Here is a 19,021-nt window from a genome sequence, read left to right on the forward strand (position 1 = left end):
ACGGCGCGCGTTGCTTTATCAAAATTTTTTCTGGACCTGTGAGGAATATCCGAGTGGACACTATTCGAGAAATTAAGCTGGTTTTCTGTGAAAAGTTTAACGGCTGATGAGAGATTATGGGGTGTTTCTGTCGGTGTAAGGACTTCCCACGGAGCGGGACGTCCTGCAGCGCTTCCAGGCGCTGTCGTCGGCCTGTTTCGAGCTGAAAACATCCTAATTTAAGGCTTAATTCACCCAGGACATCGTGAGAGAACAGAGAAGATTCAGAAGAGGCCGGCATGAGGAATTTATGCGGACATTCCACTGTTTAAGGACATTTTTTTAATGAAAGACGTACGCGCAAATTCGCCGAGTCGTTTCCGTGACGACTCGGCAAATCTGTGTGCGCCGCGACAGGAAAAACACCTCCATGTTGAAAACCATTTGTAGAATTCAGGCGGCTTTTAATGGCTTTCAACAAGTGAGTAACTGAGAAATTGTTTAACAGCTTGGGCATGTTCCAACTTGCCCGTTAAGATTTCCAACGGAGGTGTTTTTCCTGCCGCGACCCCCCGCGGTCGGGTCCAGCCCGACATGCGACTCTGCCCGCACGTTCTTTCATTACAAAATGACCGTTAACAATGGAATGTCCGAATAAACTCCTCATGCCGACTTCTTCTGAAAGTTCTCTGTTCTCTGATGACTTACTGCGTCAACAGAGCCTGAAATGTGGAAGTTTTCAACTTGAAACGGCGAGACGCTGCCGCCTCGAAGCGCAGATCGCCATCAGGCGCCGTGGACCGTCCTTAAAGCAACACTACCAGACCAAAATCATCAGCCGTTAAAATTTTTACCGAAAACCAGCTGAATTTATTGAATGGTGTCCACTCAGTTGTGCCTTACAGTTTTGAAAAATTTTTTATCAAACAAAGCAGCAGTCTCTGAGCCATTACTAAACAATGAAAAAAAATCAACGAGCGGGTGGACGACTCCTCACTCAAAGACTGCCCACAGGCGAATGACGTAACCGACAGGCGTGAAAAAACTCTTGCATGCCCACGAGGGTTCAAGCATGTCTGATGTAATCACACGTGATTCAAATCCATATGGTTTTTGAAAAAAAATAATAAGGTCGGATACTTTTCTAATAGACCTTGTATACATATATATACATATATATATATATATATATATATATATATATATATATATATATATATATACATACACACACAGACACACACACACACACACACACACACACACACATTAAACAAATGCACACTTTGGTTTCACTGAGGACCATGGGCAAAAATTCTTTGTTTTCTTAAATCTTCCAAGTTCTTTAATAAATGGAAAGTTTAATTTGTCTGCCCCTTTTTGCTGATCAAAAATAAAATAAAATAAAATAAATAAACAAGTGAGTTCCAGTCTGAAGCATGACTTTCCTCCTCCATCACAACCCCGAGTAGTTAAGAGCTTTAACCTACTCAGAAAAGATGTGTCAAATGAATGAGACGGCAGCAGCCTGAAGAGAGCGCACATGAAAACCATTCAGTGGACAAAGTCTGAAAACTTCATTGCATGGTTTGATCTAAAAGCTGAAACAATGACAGGCCGAGTCTGTGAGGAGCAAAGACGGACAGACGATCTATATTTTGTCAACACGCATGGGATGCAATGTTTCTGTGTAGGCTCTCAGTTGTCCAGGTGGTTTCCATAGTAGAGAAGCTTGAATCTTCGACTGGACTGGGTTGCTTGACGTGAGGACGTTTCGCTTTAAATCACAGAAACTTCCTCAGCTAAAATTATTGCTCTTTCAGTCTTTTGTTCATGGTAATGAGTCATTCACGTTATCAGGAGAGTCGTCAAGGGAGCCATCAGGGGAGGCTTCCATCCCATCATTAGGAGAGTGCTAACTAGAGCACAATAGGTGCTAATTAGAGCTACTGTTTAGTCACTAGCCTATAGCAGTCGGCCTCTCGGTAGGAGAGGTCTGGCTAGGTTAAAAACTCCAGCTTTTGTTGGCTTCTGGTTTATTCTTCTCTACAAGAGTCAAGACAGAAGTCAGACTACCAGAGCAAGAATTTTAGCTGAGGAAGCTTCTGTGATTTGAAGCGAAATGTCCTCACGTCAAGCAACCCAGTCCAGTCGAAGATTCAAGGTTCTCTACACGCACGGGAGAAAATTATTAAAATAACGTCTAAAAATAATGTTCCTCAAAGAAAGATGGGAAGAGATTGACATATTTCTCCCTCCAGTAAGTCCCTTCACTATGGCGTCAGATTGGTTACAAAACCACTCTTGTGTAAAAAATGCATTTGGGCGTATTATATTATTTCACATGCATAGATAGTAGGGTTGAGCAGGATACTCAGAGGAGTATCCGGTATGGATAAAGCATTTTTGATGAGCACGAGCATAACACGAATAAAACTCGTCAAAATCTGTGCTCGTGCTGAAGGAAAATCCTGATTGGCTAACTGACTGTCTTCACGCTCTGTGATTAGCCAGTCACACACAGCGCCTGCCCCTCCCTACACAGACAAGTCTCTGCACCCAGACCTCACTCTCGCGCACACACACACAGACAGAAATTGATCTCTCTATCTGTGCTTGGCTTGATTCTACCTCATGTTGCTCTCTTAGTACTCCATAGGTTTTCTTCAGTTTGCCTCTGTTGTGGTTGTATGGTATTTAAAGTTACTTGGTGAACTTGTTTCGTAATGTATGCGGTGCATTTGACAGAGCTGGAAACGGCTCGTGTTGTGTCGGTCACTGCCTCCACTCTGGTTGAGTTTTTTTTTTTTAACTGTTTGCTTGCTCTTAGTTTGGCCGGTGATATAAAGTCAGTTGGAAAACCTTGCTCCTACTGAATGCGGTGCTTTTGAGAAGAATACAGTGAACCAGGCTGACATATTATTTCCCTGTTTGCCATCACTGGATGTTTGCATGAATCACAAGTTCACACAGATCATTAAAAAATAAACAGTCTTAGAACAACCTCTCTCTATCCCTCTCACTCAGTCTCACACACACACACACACACACACACACACACACACACACACACACACACACACACACACACACCTCTTAATCAACACTGTTTAACTTTGTGTGGGAAAAAAATGCCAAGAACGTTAGGTAGTAAAAATAAATAAATAAATGAAAAAAAAAATCACAGCGTAAAAAAGAAAGTTGTGTTGAGTATGACAACTCTTGTTCATGCATACTTAGTAGTTCAGAATTTCCTACACTGAATGTCAATTCTAAGGTTGTTCTGTTATTCATTCATACCCTTAAGAATATTCATGTTCTGAGTTTATAAAAACTTGTTCTGTAAAATATTTCCTTTACTTTTGTGATCACAAACATTGAATCTCAATTCTGAGGCTGTTCCATAAATATTCAATCATACACTTAAGAATATTCATGTTCTGAGTTCATAAAAAACTTGTTCTGTAAATAGTTCTTACTTTTGTGATCAAAATAATTGATTTGAATCTCAAATTTGAGGCTGTTCTGTAAATAGTTTTCAAATAAACAATAAATATAGCAACTTCTGATCAATAATATCAATTTCAGACTTAAAATAATGTACCGATTTAAGCCCCACCCCTTTGAACTTTATAATTCTCTATAACTGATTGAAAACAATAATGTTTTAAAACTAGTTTGCCCTATGTTTTCTTTTATTATTTGTAAATAATATTCAATAATCCCCTTATGTTCTTGTATTTTGTATTTTTATGTCTGCACCTATTTCAGGATTTTGTTGTCATGGTTGGCACGTGATTTAAGAGGTTTTACTTTGTCATCTGATGGTTAATAATCACATTCTTCCCTTTGATCTTTTTGGGTTTAGAGAGTCAGACTCAGATGTGCCGAGCTCCATTAATCTCAGGTGATTTTTAGGATTTCCTGTAATTTATTATTAAATGATACAGAATTTATGTAGAAATGACTGTTGTACAGAAGCTTCAGAGATCTGTGGCTGAGACAGATGATGACTGGAGTGCAGTTTGAAGCAGAAACGAGGCGATAATCGGTTAACGCCGTTGTCTCCAACTGAGTTCCATGTCAGTGAGGAGGGCTGTCAATCAAACCTCACTCTTCAGAAATGACCAGTCACAGCAGAGCGAGTACCAATCCCTGGTTCCCTCCCCCATAGTGCCAAAACCCTCCCCTAGTTTCAAGCGAGTGAGCAGGAATCAACTGTGAGAGGGTGGGGACGCACTGGTCCTCACTCGCAGCACCTTTTCTCTCGCTCGAGGAGCGGTTTCCTCTGAGTGCGCGCGTGCAGTTAATATCTATGTGGGTGAAACAATAAAATACGCCCAAACGCATTTTTTACATAAGAGTGGTTTTGGCACATTTCTGACGCCATACTTGAGCTTCTCCCTGGTTTCACACGGGGTCTCCACAGCAGATCCCAGGTGGATCTGTATGTGGATTTGGCACAAGTTTTATGCTGCATGCACTTCCTGATTTAACTCCACATAACAGGCCACCAGTCTGTCGCAGGGCCACAGAGAGACAGACTGGCACATTCAGACTCTCACCTATGGCCAGTTCAGAGTCAGAGCCAGTTCATCTAACGGCACGTCTGTGGGAGCGGGAGGAGCCGGAGCACGCAAACAGAGCTCACGCCAACACGGGGAGAACATGCAAACCCCACACAGAAAGGCCCATGGGAGAAGGGAACCCACAACCTTCATGCTGACAGGCAACAGTGCTAACCACTAATCCCCTGTGCCGCCAACTGCTCGAGACATCTGTGACCTCATTAATCAACAATTAAACTGACTGATTTTTTTTTAATAATTGATTTTATTGATTAGTTGTTGCAGCCCTGAGCTGAAGTGAGCAGTGTTTGAGGTGAAGACGTGGTCCACATCTCACCGATCTGCAGAGGGTCTTTGACGGCTCGGATCCTGTACAGCTGTTCTCCACGCTGGAACTCATCTGGGCTGCCGTTGGCCAAGCAGGAGTACAACCTGCAGCAAGAAGACAACCGAGAAAACAGAAAGACATCACTGATACAGCATAAACCTCTCACTGTGACGCCACTCAGACTCAGACACCCCGCAGCAACACGTGCCAGCCACGTCCCCTCCACGCTCACCGCTAATCAGACCAACCGCGCTCATTTTTGTGTTCAGGCTCATTTCCATGGAAATCTCAATGACAGAACAGACCTGTCTGAAAGCCAAACTCGGTGTTTCTCACGAATGCTCGGTCCATACTGACAACACGTCGGTCTGATATTTTCCCGTACAGACCGAGCAAGCGAGGTTAATTATTTGTTTATTATATGGCTATCATGTATAAACACACAAACTTACAGTATCACCTAAATATGAAAGCTGCTGACAGCTCGTACGTCGACCTGTTCGCTTCACCTCCGTGAAGAACTTGCTAACAGATGGTCCACTCGTTAGCTGGTAAGCTTTCAATCTCTGTTTTTTTCTGATGCTGTTTAGATATTTATGGAGTACGTTCATGTCCAACTTGGTTTTTCTAATTGTGTTTTTTGCTTCCTCGTTTGTAATGAAAATACGCGCTGTGAACCACTTGTCATGGTAACCAGTGTGACCATGGGAAAATATCCAACCGGTAATCAGCCAATCAGACAGCACATACCGTCGCAGGGACAGCTGTTATCCCAGCACCCTCAGACTGTCCAGCCTGAAGATTCAGGGACAGCTTGCACATGCACTGTGATGAGACTGTCAACCTAAGGCTGAGGTTTTAAGTAATTTATATTTTCAGACTGTGAAAGGGGCTTTTTCACTGTTTAATTTAACCTTTATTTAACCAGGTTAGTCCCATTGAGATAAAGATCTCTTTTGCAAGGGAGACCTGGACAATTATAAAGTTTCCAGTTCACCTAACCTGCTTGCCTTTAAATGTGGGAGGAAGTCAGAACACCCGGAGGAAACCCATGCAAACACGGGGAGAACACGCAAACTCCACACAGAAAGGCCACAGGTGGGAATCGATCTCATGACTTTCTTGCTGTGAGCCAACAGTGCTAACCACTAAGCCACCGTGCTGCCATGAAGAGGGTCAAGACCCCCCTCCGAAACAGACTGAAAGAAGAAACCCTGGACAACCTCCTTATGATTTCCACTGAAGGAGATGAGGCAGAAACATTCAGCTTTGGCTCAGCTTGCTACAACTGGGCCAAGATGAATAAAAGAAGAATAGACGTTACTGCCTGATCATTCTTAAATCAAATTTATGATAGAAATGTAGAAATACCAGAGGTGGGACAAAGTCACTGCCAAGTCATTCTCAAGTCATCATTCTGCAAGTCCCAAGTCAAGTCTCAAGTCACCTTGCAAACAATTGGTTTTAATTATGACTTGAGACTTGACTTGGGACTTGCTGATTCATGACTTGAGAGTGACTTGATGGTGACGTCGTCCCACCTCTGAGAAATACTATTGTGAGCTCATGATTTGGGGTTATTGTGAGTGCCCGACTGTCCAATATTTTGGAGACATGGTATTTTAAAGGTCAAAATATTATGGTTTAATTAAGAATGGATAATCTGTACTGAAGCAGAAAGCACGACCAGATTGTCAGGTCAAGTATTATCAGCATTTTTTTATGTCATGTCGTCCTTGGAAAGAGACTTTAGGCAGATCTGGGTGGAAAACGAGCATTATTATTTGTTGTTAAGGCGTTGCGACTCTTCAGCTGGTTTTAGTGAGGACACTCACACAGCAGAGTTTTAAAGAAAAAAAAAAGTGTAATAATGTCTTTGTAAAGCTCAGTGCAGGTGTGCTGTCGTCGACTGCTGTTTCTTCAACTCAGAGCTGCTGCACAAATCAGCAGATGAACAGCTCATAGCATCAAACACTAAGAGTGGGCGAAGTGGACAGTCCAGCCGAACCCCTGACCTCTCCCTGCCTACGGGCCAGTTTTAATACTTTATGATTGACCCACACTATCTCTGCGATCAACTTACTGGGTGCCCCTGGTCCAGTGCTTAAATGTTGGGCTTTAGAGCAGAGGATCCTCGGTTCAAACCCCAGCCAGGCCAGAAAATCACTAAGGTCCTTAATCCCCTAGTTGCTTCCGATGTGTAGTGAGAGCCTTGCATGGCAGCACCGTGACATCAGTGTGTGAGTGTGTCTGTGTCAATGGGTGAATGTGAGTGATCATTGTAAAGCAGTTTGACCTTCTGATGCAGATGGAAAAGGCCATCTGTAAATGCAGTCCATTTACTATTTCACTAAACATACAAGGGTCGGTTGAAATATTCTGTCGCCTACATGATAATTTCAGTAAGACGCAAGAACCTCACATGAACCCTCCACCGTGAGGAACTCAGTAACAGCACGATGTTTCAAACATGCATCTGTACATTGCCATTTTTCACAGACTGTGCACATTACATCAAGGACAATCTGGCAACATGCCTGAAACCAGAGGCGAAAAACCATTTGGTGTAGAGATAGTCAAACGCTGTAAAAGATTAGTCTCGTACCAGTTTCACTTTGATATCTTATTTGTTATTGAAATAATGGCGTTGAAAGCAGAATGTTTCAGCCGACCCTTATCGAACAGAAACATGCAGCACCGTGCAAAGGTTTTAGGCACTTATAAAACCATTCAAAAGTAAAGTCTGACTAAAGAAAATAGAGACCCTTGAAGACACTGGAGCTCAATTATTTTCCTTCATTCACATCTTCACATGGTGTGCTGTCAATCAATCATTTTTCACTGAAATCCATCAAGCAGATTTTGAAGGTTCTTGAGGTGTACACCTTTTTAGAGATGCGGTGATGAACCCAAGGTGGTTCCATGGTGTCACGAATGCGTCAAGGCAGCAGTGTGCGCTCCCAGACCTGGTCTGACTCTCAAAACATCTTTAGTCTGGTCTACATACATATCCACCTCATTAATTCTTTATAGAAGTCTGCTGGACTCTGGCCACAGGTGCGAGTGTCATTATGTCTCTTTCTTTTGAATGATCATCATTTGTGTGTGCACGTGCATGTACCTCCGCCTGTAATAACGTGTATTGTCTGCCACCACGTCGCACCATCGGTTTCACAAGCTGAAGTTGTTTAAAATCTTAACATCTTACATGAATAAAGCTGAGAACTTCTGTTTTTCTCCTAAATGAAACCTGGGTCCAGCTCTGGATTCAGTTTTGAGAAGTGGACTTGATGATCAGAGTCTCACCTGATGTCCTCTTCATTCTCCGGAAAGCTCCAGAAGGCGATGCGGAGCTGCAGCTGTTCTGGCACCGGGGGGTAGACTTTCTCCACCACCTCAAAGGGGATGTGGAACGCTACCTGCTTCGCTGACAGCTCCACCAGTGGAATCACCTGACCATCTGAAACGGACCACACAGGACAGGAGGCTCAGTGGGGCGGCTGACAGCCAGCTGGAGAGTGGGGACCCACGAATCAGTGATCACAGAATACAATCACAGCTTCATGTGCTCCTCAACAACAACCTCACAGACACACGCACACACACACTACAGCCTCACCAAACTACAGGGACACAGGAAGGTTTACATGTGCCAGAGGTCTGACATGAGCTGCATCAGGCCTAAATGAGCTGTCAAGCAGCAGAATGTCTGAAAACACTCAATGTTGTGACTTTTCAGACATTAAACCTCAGACACGTGGAAATGTAAGACAAAGATAAAATAATTTGGCACAATATGACCCCTTTTGACCCCAGCAGGGTTTCAACTCGCCATCAGGACACGTCGCTGTATGTTTCAACATGGTGACTGAGGGCCCTGAAAGGTTGCTGTGTTAGTCAAATCCATTGTTGAGCTCTTTATGGGATTGAAATTAAGTACAGCAGTGAAGGAAAAAGAGAGCACGGTAAAGCAGCGCACGTTAACCCCGCCACAATCGCGGGCTGTAACACGGCAACCGTGATCAGCTGATTTGAGCCACGTCACCCAGAAGAAGAAAACAGACAAATCAGAGTTCAGAAAAACACCCCTGAAGACCGTCTCCAATATGCTTCATACTTTCCCCAAAATATTATTCTCAGTAAAAGCCATAGAACATTTCAGCCTCATATCTCAGTTTTTCAGATCCTGGGGCTTTAAAAATGGGGCTTGGTGCTGATTTTACCCTGAATACGAGAGACACAGAAAGAGTTGCTGAGTTCAATCAGTCATTGCTTTTGAACTCTGCAAACAGGACACATGAACGTGGGGCTGGACGGAATAAACAGCATATAGTCATGATCGGTGAACTTTGCTCTATGATGTGGATTTTGTCTGCACCAGCTGACCAGTAGAGCAGCTTCATCATAATCACCCTGTGCCAGAGAAGCACCTGGGAAAACATGAATGGCAGAAAACGGTGTGTAAAAAGTGATGCAAATTATTGGTGGAGTGTTTGCATCATGTGTCATTCTTAGTTATCATATTACAGGGTAACATATGTCACATGTCACAGAATCCAATGGACATCAACCTTGTCTGACCTTTACTTTGGAGACCAAACATTCAACACAGTCAAAACTGTTCCATTTATTAATCCTTTTAGCTCAGTCAATAATTTGCATCACTTTTAACCAAAATTGGAGCAACTTTAACTTTTGACCCCTGTACAAACTGAAACTGACCTTTGTCACCATTCTTGCTGTTGTTACCCCATAACTCCATAACATTCAGTCATCAATAGTCCAAACTATACTTTTTTGGAACCTTTATGATCAGACACATAATGCAGTTAAGTTTTCAATATGACTGGAGCATCTTTTCATTTTGACCGCTGTGTAATTCATCAACTGACCCCTACCTGGTTGTTGGAAATTCAAGTAGCCAGTCAGTTTTTTTCAAAAGAGCAATGTCTAATGGTGCTGAATTTGGTGCTTGTATCACCATTTGAAGGACTGTTTCAGTTATCTGCTGCACTATTACAAGGGCCTCTTGGGGTCATCTCACAAACTACCATGGTCACATGAACACACACATGGGTAAAATAGAGTCCTGCAACACACAGAGCAGTGTCAGCACACATTAGGATCCAAAATCTGACAGACTCTGAAAAAATTAAGTGTCGGGGTGAAGTGTGTCGTCTGCTGTCTGTATATCCTCTGTAAATCAGAGCCATCACCTTCAAATGAAAGCTCAGAAGCTTCATTACCAGACCAGCATTAGTTTCACTCTGTCAGCCATTGAGATGTTCCTGCTTTTCATAAAATGTACATCACACGCCGGGAAATGCCAAGTAAGATGTTTTCCGGAAATGCATCGGACATTTGTTGTACTTCATCTGTTTTTTTGCTACTGGTAGTATGGCCAAAAGCAGGTGGCCACCTCCACTGACTCTGGCCTGCTTGAGGCTTCTTCCTGTAATTAAAAAATGCCTGAAGGAGTTTTCCATGACTGCTGTTGCCAGTGTCCTTGGTCAGTGGGTGGGTGGGGGTAGACTTTGCCCCTGTGAAACACCTTCGGGTGACTTGCCTTGTGATTTGGTTCCATCACATCTGCTGTGCAGTTCCCAGAGCAGAGATTCACCACTTCACAATCATTTATCACGACTGAAACGTCAAGAAAAAAAAATAATATACCATGGTGTGTACAGTAACATTTGCAGTTTCAGACATTGTTCTTTGGTACAAGATGCTCACCAACTACAAAAGAAGATTCACAACTACATATTTGCCAGTTTATAGCTTGCTTAAAAATAAATAAATAAATAAATAAATAAATAAATAAATAAATAAAGCTTTCATCAATTTTGGCTCTCTTAGTCCATGAGCCAGTAGCCAATTTTAACCTAATCAGTACCACCTAAGGGGACTAAATGACACTTACAATCCAGCCTCAGTATACATGGCCTACACAAAAATGTATGCTGGCCATCCCAGGATGACAACTGTAGCTGTAGAGTCAGTGAAGGATTCCACAGGGGTCAACATTTCAAAATGCTCCGGTCATATTGAAAAGTGTAGCACAGTACTTGTCTGATCATGAGGACTCCAAAAAGGTAGAGTTTGAACCTTCTATGACAGAATGCTATGGAGAAACAGAATAAAAACAGCAAAAATACTGACAAAGGTCAATTTTCATTTGTACAGGAGTCAAAAGTTAAAGTGGCTCCAATTATGAAAAAGGTGGTGACAATTTTTGGTTGAGCTAACATGATGAATAAATGGAGTAGTTCTGACCATACAGAATGTTTGGTCTCCAAAGTAAAGGTCAAACAAGCTCAACATCCATTAGCACCCCTTCACACATAGCACGATGTGTGACGGAATCAGGGCGAATCAAAGCGAAAACATCGAGCCGACGTTGGGAGGGACACATGGTCGGGCAGGCAGGAGAGACACATGGTCGCAGCGGGAACACAGTGCGCGCAGCTGGAGCACGTGGAACCACATCGCACAGCTTCTGTGGGAAAAAAATAAAAACAAAAAACAGCTGGAGTGCGTGGAATCAAATCACGCAGCTGCTGTGGAAAAAATAAAAATAAAAACCAGCTGGAGCATGTGGAGCCACATCACGCAGCTGCTGTGTGGGGAAAAAAAACAAAAAAACATGCCACTCGCGGGATTCGAACCTGTAATTTACAAAAGCCTTGATTAACAGACAGAAACTTTACCACTGTGCTACCATTGCTGTTGTATAACAGGAGCATAAAATGCCTAAATTCAACAAGGAGATAAACGCATTTAAAAAAGAGGGAAAAAACCAGCATTTTACTGAATCCCTCTTATCAAGCAGCTAATACAAGTATGAACCATCTATTCCTCTGTAGATGACCCATGGTCACAGATGTAGTCATGACATGACATGAATGAAGCAGTGCACTCGTCATGTCCACATCTGCTGGCCCAGCATGTCCAGCCAACCCCACGTGCATGTCCGGCCCAATACGCGTGTCCTGTGTATGGCGCGCTGCAAGACAGACACTGCATCATGTGGAACAGAGCTCACATGGGTGACATGACATTCAGATCGCCTGCTGCGTGTTATGATCTGATGGTCCGTTTCTCCTGGGACAGCCTGTCAATGTGCACGCTGACTCGCTGCAGCCCGTCGCAACAGTGATGTAAGTTTTTATGCATGTCCACTAGACCTGTGCAAAATGTCAAATGTTACAAAATCTTTTGGGCCACATGTTCTTGTTCCACTAATAAAATAAAAGATCTGTGCCAAATTTTATTGTAATGGGACATTATTTAGGGTCCCCCACAAAGCAACAATTTTCCCCAAACAAGCAATGTAGTAATCCAGTAATTCCAGTAATGTTCTCCTCTGGGTGACCAACCAACCACCACATTTTGCTATTAGAAACCATCACATGTACCTGAGAAAGAAAAATAATGGCATTAGAGTCTTCTCCCGTTAGGGTGACATTGTCAGAGGAGGGAGAAGAACATGTGTCACTCTGGGGAACCTCTAAATCTTATCTGATTGAGTTCAAATTTAGTATGCACCTATAAAACCCCAAGTGCAACAAAAACAACATGTGGCCGTGAAGTCTCTCACAACTTTAATTTTTTTCACTATATAACATGAACAGCCCTAATGACCATGTGAGGACAGCAAACAGACACACGTGTGTCACAGTGGACAGTTGTAAGGTCAGGTCCATCAAAACACGGTACGTGTTTCCCAGCCGTGACGTCCAGAACCAGAAATCTCAACAGCTGCTGCTGTCGGTGGCCACGACCCCTGTCAGCTCAGTGCGCACGCGCACATGCACGCACGCACACACACACACACACCCCAACGTGTCAGTCTGTGCCTGTGCTATGTGATCATTATTTTTTAGTTATTTGTTATGTCTTCAGCAGCTGGGAAGCTGTGTGTGCTCAGACGTGGCTGACCAGTCCCCATCTGTGCATTCAGATCAGCAGTTCATGCAAGTGCACTGTGTCATTTAGTCCCCTTACGTGGTACCAAAAACCTGCTTGGCCTACAGACTGCTGCAGTTCCACACTGAAGCACGTACAATTTTCAAATTACTTCTCATGTTGTTGCATGATTTGTCTAACTCAGTGCTTTTCAAATTAAATTTCCTGATTCATGAGGCATTACAATGAACAAAATTATTCATTTTAAATGCATTTCGCTGTTTTCTCTGTTCCCCACCAAAAAAAAGATAGAGCATCTTTATCACTGTGTAGAAAATGGTACCTTGAGCCAGGTCAGATCTGGGAGCATGCGCTGGTGCTGAACAATGCCACTCTGACACCACCACGGAAACACGACAGGTCCTGGATGGCAACCACCCAGGCAGACAACCATGAAGAATTAAAGGTGTGGTTACTGTGAATGACAGCTACTGTGTGCTAGCGAGCAGAGCCCAGCATGCTGAGCCCAGCGAGCTGAGCCCACTGAACAGAGCCCAGCAAGCAGAGCCCAGCTGTTTCTGATCATTGGCTTGCTTGGCACTTTAATGCACTAATGGAGCGTCTAAAATGTCTGTGCTCCAGTATTTCCATTCAGAGAAATTTCACTATTATGTAATTCTGGGCAGCACGGTGGATTAGTGGTTAGCACCGTTGCCTCACAGCAAGAAGGTCATGGGATCAATTCCCACCTGTGGGCTTTCTGTATGGAGTTTGAACGTTCTCCCCGTGTTTGTGTGGGCTTCCTCCCACATCCAAAGACATGCAGGTTAGATGGGCTGAAAACTTTATAACTGTCCAGGTCTCCCTTGCAAAAGAGGTCTCATTCTTAATGAAACTAACCTGGTTAAATTCAACTGCACAAATTAGTGGGAGTCGAGAGGTTGACACCCTTATTTCTGTGGTTACTACACACCATGTGGCCTGGTTGGGCTTCACACTTCCTGCACAGGTGATGCCAGTCTTGCCCACTCGCCACTTCTGTGCCCATGTATGCACTGGCTGGGATTTTAGTGGAACCAGACACTATTAAAATGGTGACATTTGGAGCCATCACATATGATCTTTAAACCGGTTCTTTGGAAAACCTGTAGGTGAGGTTATGGAGGGTTTGTCTAGGATACATACAGGCTGTGGTCCACAACTGTTAGTGAGACACTGGTGACAAAGCAGCTGCTGTACCAGGCATATTTAGAGACTGACAGCAGCTGCTGCTTTTTCTAAAGCACACCAAAACTACCTGGTTTAGGAGTTGGTTTTTTGTTGTTTTTTGTCACATTGCATACACGAAGCCATGTTACACACAACTCAAATACGTAACATGGTTTCATTACTGGCTCCATTGGAGAAAAGATTGACTGTACCAATGACAGTCACAAGATGGATTATGTCAAAAAAACTCAAGAGGTAAAACTACAATAAGAGGTCAAACTAAATAAATACATTGTTCAAACTCTTCAAACAGTGATACCATTCCCCTTAGGACCTCTGGAAGGGTCTAGATCAGGGGTGGGCAACTTGTTCCAGAAAGGGCCAAGTGGGTGCAGGTTTTCTTTGCAGCCACTGACTCCACCGGGTGATTTCACTGATTAACTGATTCCGTCTGCTCAAAGTGATATTAATCAGTGAAATCACCTGAACCTGCACCCTCTTGGCCCTTTCTGGAACAAGTTGCCCACCCCTGGTCTAGATGTAGAGTGCAGAGCAGGTGGCTGAGTGAAAAAGGAGCTGGCCTGCCAATATGTAGACCTGGGTTCATGCTACTTGTGTCCTTCAACAAAACACTTAATCTACATTGTCCACAAAGCTATAAATGGGTTCTGGTACCAGCCTTGGCTAGGGGATGTAACCTGTGTAGGACTAGCATCCAGTCTAGGAGGATCCATAGGCGTGCATCCTATGAAATCCAAAGATACAGACTGGCACCAACCGGCCACAGGACCCATATAGGACTTCTCCTCAAGAAGGGTCAGCTGTCTTCTGAAAAATGTTCCTTTGAAATTTAAACATCTCGACGTGACTGAAACTGCAAACATTATTTTGACTGGTGTCAGTCTGCACTGAAAGGAGTTCTGGGAAGTGTGAAATTACATTGGACAGTGTAGGGCACCAGCTCTTGGGGGGGGGGTGCGCTACAATCTGCTGACCCTTACATTTGAGGCTGTTTTGGACTCCGCCCTCGACATCCCAAAGTAGTTTCTACATTATTCCATCAGCAAATTTAACACAAATAAAAATTTTTTAATGTTTATGAAAACAAAGTTTTTTGTTTTTTTTTATGGACAGGAAAACCACTAAAATCTAGACATGAACAACATACGCTAGAAGAGAATAGAATAGAACAGAGCCTTTATTGTCATTGTACATATATACAACAAAACAGACAAAATAGGTTATATGTATAAAAAAAAAAAAAATTAAAAAAAAAAAGGACAAAATCTGCTGTTTTCTAAGTTCACTTCGAAGTTGTACCTTAAAATCCTAAAGCCTGATTTATGCTTCTGTAACTCTGTGGCCATGCAATGATACTGATGTGTGCGTCTTTATGCAATTTTCTGCAGGAACAGTAGCTTTTTCTGGATCAATTTGTCCCTCAGATTAATTACATAGTTTCCATATGAGTGCCGTCGTGTTATGATGACTCATTTTTAAGTGATAAGTGTTCATTTTGATGCAGTTATGGAAAAAACAGCAGCCGCTTTCCACTGTGCATTAACTTACTGCACGTGCACGCTCATGAACGCAGCCTGTACACAGTTTACTAGATGCTCAACGTTGTGTATGTTGTGTTTTCATCAATATAACTGAAAAATCTAAGAAATATCATCTGTGTGATCCCAGACAGACAACAGGCTGTCTGACAGACAACCTGAAAAACAGCTGAGGTTGGTGTGTACGGTGCGCGACCCCACGCGCTGCATCGTTACAGAACAGACACATCAAGACAGGCTCTCAAAGTAAAATTAAAATAAAGTCTACCAGCTCCACTAAGAACAAAACACACACACAAAAAACTTAACATGGCTCACCCACTTGTGATTTCCAAAGTCTACACCACCAAAGACGACCGCACGTGATCATCTGTGTTGCTGAGCTCCTCAAAAAGTTCTCTCATGATTGTGGCAAGTTAGATAGAAAGTCTGTTATCTCTTGAAAATAACGTATTCTGACCTTTTTCCAATGTAAAAAAAAAATCCATCTGCGTGTCCAGTCTAAAAAAACAGCATCATGGAGACATTCTGCATGCACGGTCAGCGACACAAACAGCAGCGTCACCACACGTTACGATCCAAAATCCGAAAGACTGAAAAAATCAAGAGTTTCAGGGTAAAGTGTGTCATCTCTTCTCTGTCCTCTGTAAATCTGAACCTTCACATTTGAATGAAAGCTCAGAAGCTTCATTGTGAGATGAAGCAAGCAGTGTTCGTTTCACTGTCAGCTAATCAGGATGTTTCTGCTTTTCCTAAAATGTACATCGCGGGCAGAGAAATACAGAAATGTACCTGCTGACTCGGGGAGGAAAGCTGGACCTTTTGTTTTTCTGGCTGTCCATTCGTTGCTCCCGTTTTGTGTTTGGGGTCGCCACAGTGGATACAACCAGATCTGTATTGATATTTTGGCACAGGTTTTATGCCGGATGCCCTTTCTGACGTAACTCCAGTGTTACCTGGAGAAACACGCACAGCTGCCGGTGTTCCAAAGAGGTCTCCCTTCCAAGTACTAACCAGGTCCCGCACTGCTTAGCTTCTGAGATCTGACGGGATCAGGCTGACACAGAGCAGATCGGCTGCTGGACCTTTTGTTTTTCTATTTTTATTTTCTTTTTTGACAATATAGAGAAGTGTCAAAATCTGAATCACAAGAACAAGGTGAGATTTTCCCACTCTGAAGTGAATGCCCCCAGCCTGGTGACATTGTGACTTGGGAATTCAAACTATTCAAATTGAAAATTATGCAGGGGAAATGTGTAAAAAAATTTTTTAAAAAAGGTCTGGAATCTCCCACATTTAAATAGTCTTTCTGGACCTGCTTTTTTCTTTCAAATACTGTAAGTTGTATACATTTGTAACATGTATACAGTGTGTCAGTGAAACAAACACATTTTAGATTCATTTTACTAATCAACAAGGTTGGGTAGGATTACTTTGAAAGAATACATGTGGATTGCATGTATGTATGTACATACATTTGGATTACTTTTGGATTACATTTCAAAGTAATCAATAATTCAGCACAGAATCAGACCAGAAACAGTACTAAAAGATTTTCATTTTTGTCTTTGAACTTCGGGACAGAAGCTGAATAGGACCCCCGAGTAGAGGCGCTGCGCGTCGCTTCGGGTGACAGTTGCCAGCAGCACGGCTATACTAAAAATTTCGGGGTACAACCCTGAATATTTGTGGACATTTCTGCCAAACGTATTTGATCCTTGATTGAAATGAAATCCATGTGCGCTCTGCAAAAACTATTAAAATATGACGGGAGAGGAAGGAGTGAAAATGTAAAAGTGACAAATCACAGCCTTTTGCAGTCTCCGATTTAGCAGGTGCACGCCAGGCTGTAGGGAGGTGAGGGTTCGCAGCCCTGCAGAGGGCTCTGATCTAAAGCAGTTTGGTTCATCACACCCAGGGCTATGTGGGAAACATAACACCATATTAGTGTGCAGGCAGCAAGCAGCATTTTGTTAATAATCACCAGCCTTAGATTATGGTCTGCCTCGATTAGGTGCCGGATATGAGCAGTTTGAAAAAAATAACAGCCGGTCTTTTAATCAAAGAAATACGATACCCACTTTCCTCGAATCAGCGAGTGTCAGTGCTGAACCTCATGTCGTACCTCTGTTACTGTGCACGTCCAGACTGCTGTGTCCGGTTACATGTGAGGGGTTTTTAATGGAAATGCATTGCAGACAGGACATTTTGTCTGATGTGAGCGAAAATCCGTTCTACAAAATCTGTTATATACAGTGTTTATTACATGGAAAACCATACAAAGGCACTGGGACTTTTGCTTTTGTCCCATGAGTGCAGGTATGCCATTTATATGATGACTGTTTAGGTGAGTTTTACTGTATCTGTGCACAAGTTAATAATAATTTTCTCTGTGCAAACAGCCAAGACATTCATTCCTCAGCACGACCACATCTCTGAGCAACCAAAATCTAGTCTGTGCTCAAGAAATATATGTTTGTTTGTTATAGAATGTCTCTTAATTTAGCGCACAGTGTGCGGACTCAACTCAGCACAGCACAAAAATGAATCAAATCGTGCAAATAAATGGTATCTTGGACATAAAGTAGCATCTGCATCTATGCAAGTTCTGGCCTCTTTATATTTTTCACTCTCAATGTCTGTAGTTCAGATGGAGTCAAACCAGTGTGCACTGTGTGCTCCCTGCGTTGCCTTCTAGAGTCCCTTTACTCAGAGTAGCGACAACTGGGAACATGGCGCCACTTTGGGTCCAACTGTGCTGAACTCCTGAATGAACCTTTTTTTGTGTAATGCTTTTTTCTTTTCTTTTTCTTTTATCATTTAACCACATACAGCAACACATCCAGGTACAGGTGCTATCAAAATAAATATAAAAATAATTAAGCTATCAAATTTACATAAATTTACAATTTATGATGATTTATTTAATTTAAAGCCAGATTTATATGCTTCTGCAGCTCTTTAACTCATGTGTCATGCAATAATGTGCATGACAGTTTTAAAGTTCTCCGTCTCTGAATTCTGCTTTATTATGGATTAATTTGAACCTAAACAAGCTGTTCTTTCTGCAATCATCACCTCCAAATCAAAGGTAAGCTGTACAATTTCATCTTTTTCTTCTCCATGTTGTAAATTTGCAGAATTTTCTGCCAAATATATGTGATCCCAAAATGTAATCAGCATGCGCACTGCAAAAACTATTAAAATATGAGAGGAACGAGTGAAAGCAGAAAAGCGCCAAATCACAGCCTTTGGTGTCTGATTTAACAGGTGCACCTCAGGCTGCAGGTCTGAGTCTGAGCACGGTGTGAAAAAAATAAAGGGCCTGGCTTTTAAGACTGGACTCCTACAATGTTCTATTTTCTGGTTTACCACAGTCCAGCATTAGGGCTCTCCAACTGGTTCAAAATGCTGCAGCCAGACTTTTGACGCAAAGCAGAAAGTTTGACCACATTACACCCATTTTGGCGTCT

The 19,021-nt window shown here is 42.7% G+C and overlaps 1 protein-coding gene across 1 annotated transcript in view; it reads right to left on the reverse strand.

Moving 5' to 3' along the window:
- zswim8 (zinc finger, SWIM-type containing 8) overlaps positions 1-19,021 on the reverse strand; it is a 171,664-nt gene that overhangs the window by 148,614 nt on the left and 4,029 nt on the right. The window contains exons 2-3 of the mRNA XM_034184232.1: positions 8,182-8,335; positions 4,885-4,979 (exon numbers count right to left, since the gene is read on the reverse strand). Coding sequence (XP_034040123.1) covers positions 4,885-4,979; positions 8,182-8,335 — 249 coding nt within the window. The remainder of the gene's footprint in view (positions 1-4,884; positions 4,980-8,181; positions 8,336-19,021) is intronic.

This window comes from Thalassophryne amazonica, chromosome 13 (assembly GCF_902500255.1).
Source record: "Thalassophryne amazonica chromosome 13, fThaAma1.1, whole genome shotgun sequence".
Classification (NCBI taxonomy): domain Eukaryota; kingdom Metazoa; phylum Chordata; class Actinopteri; order Batrachoidiformes; family Batrachoididae; genus Thalassophryne; species Thalassophryne amazonica.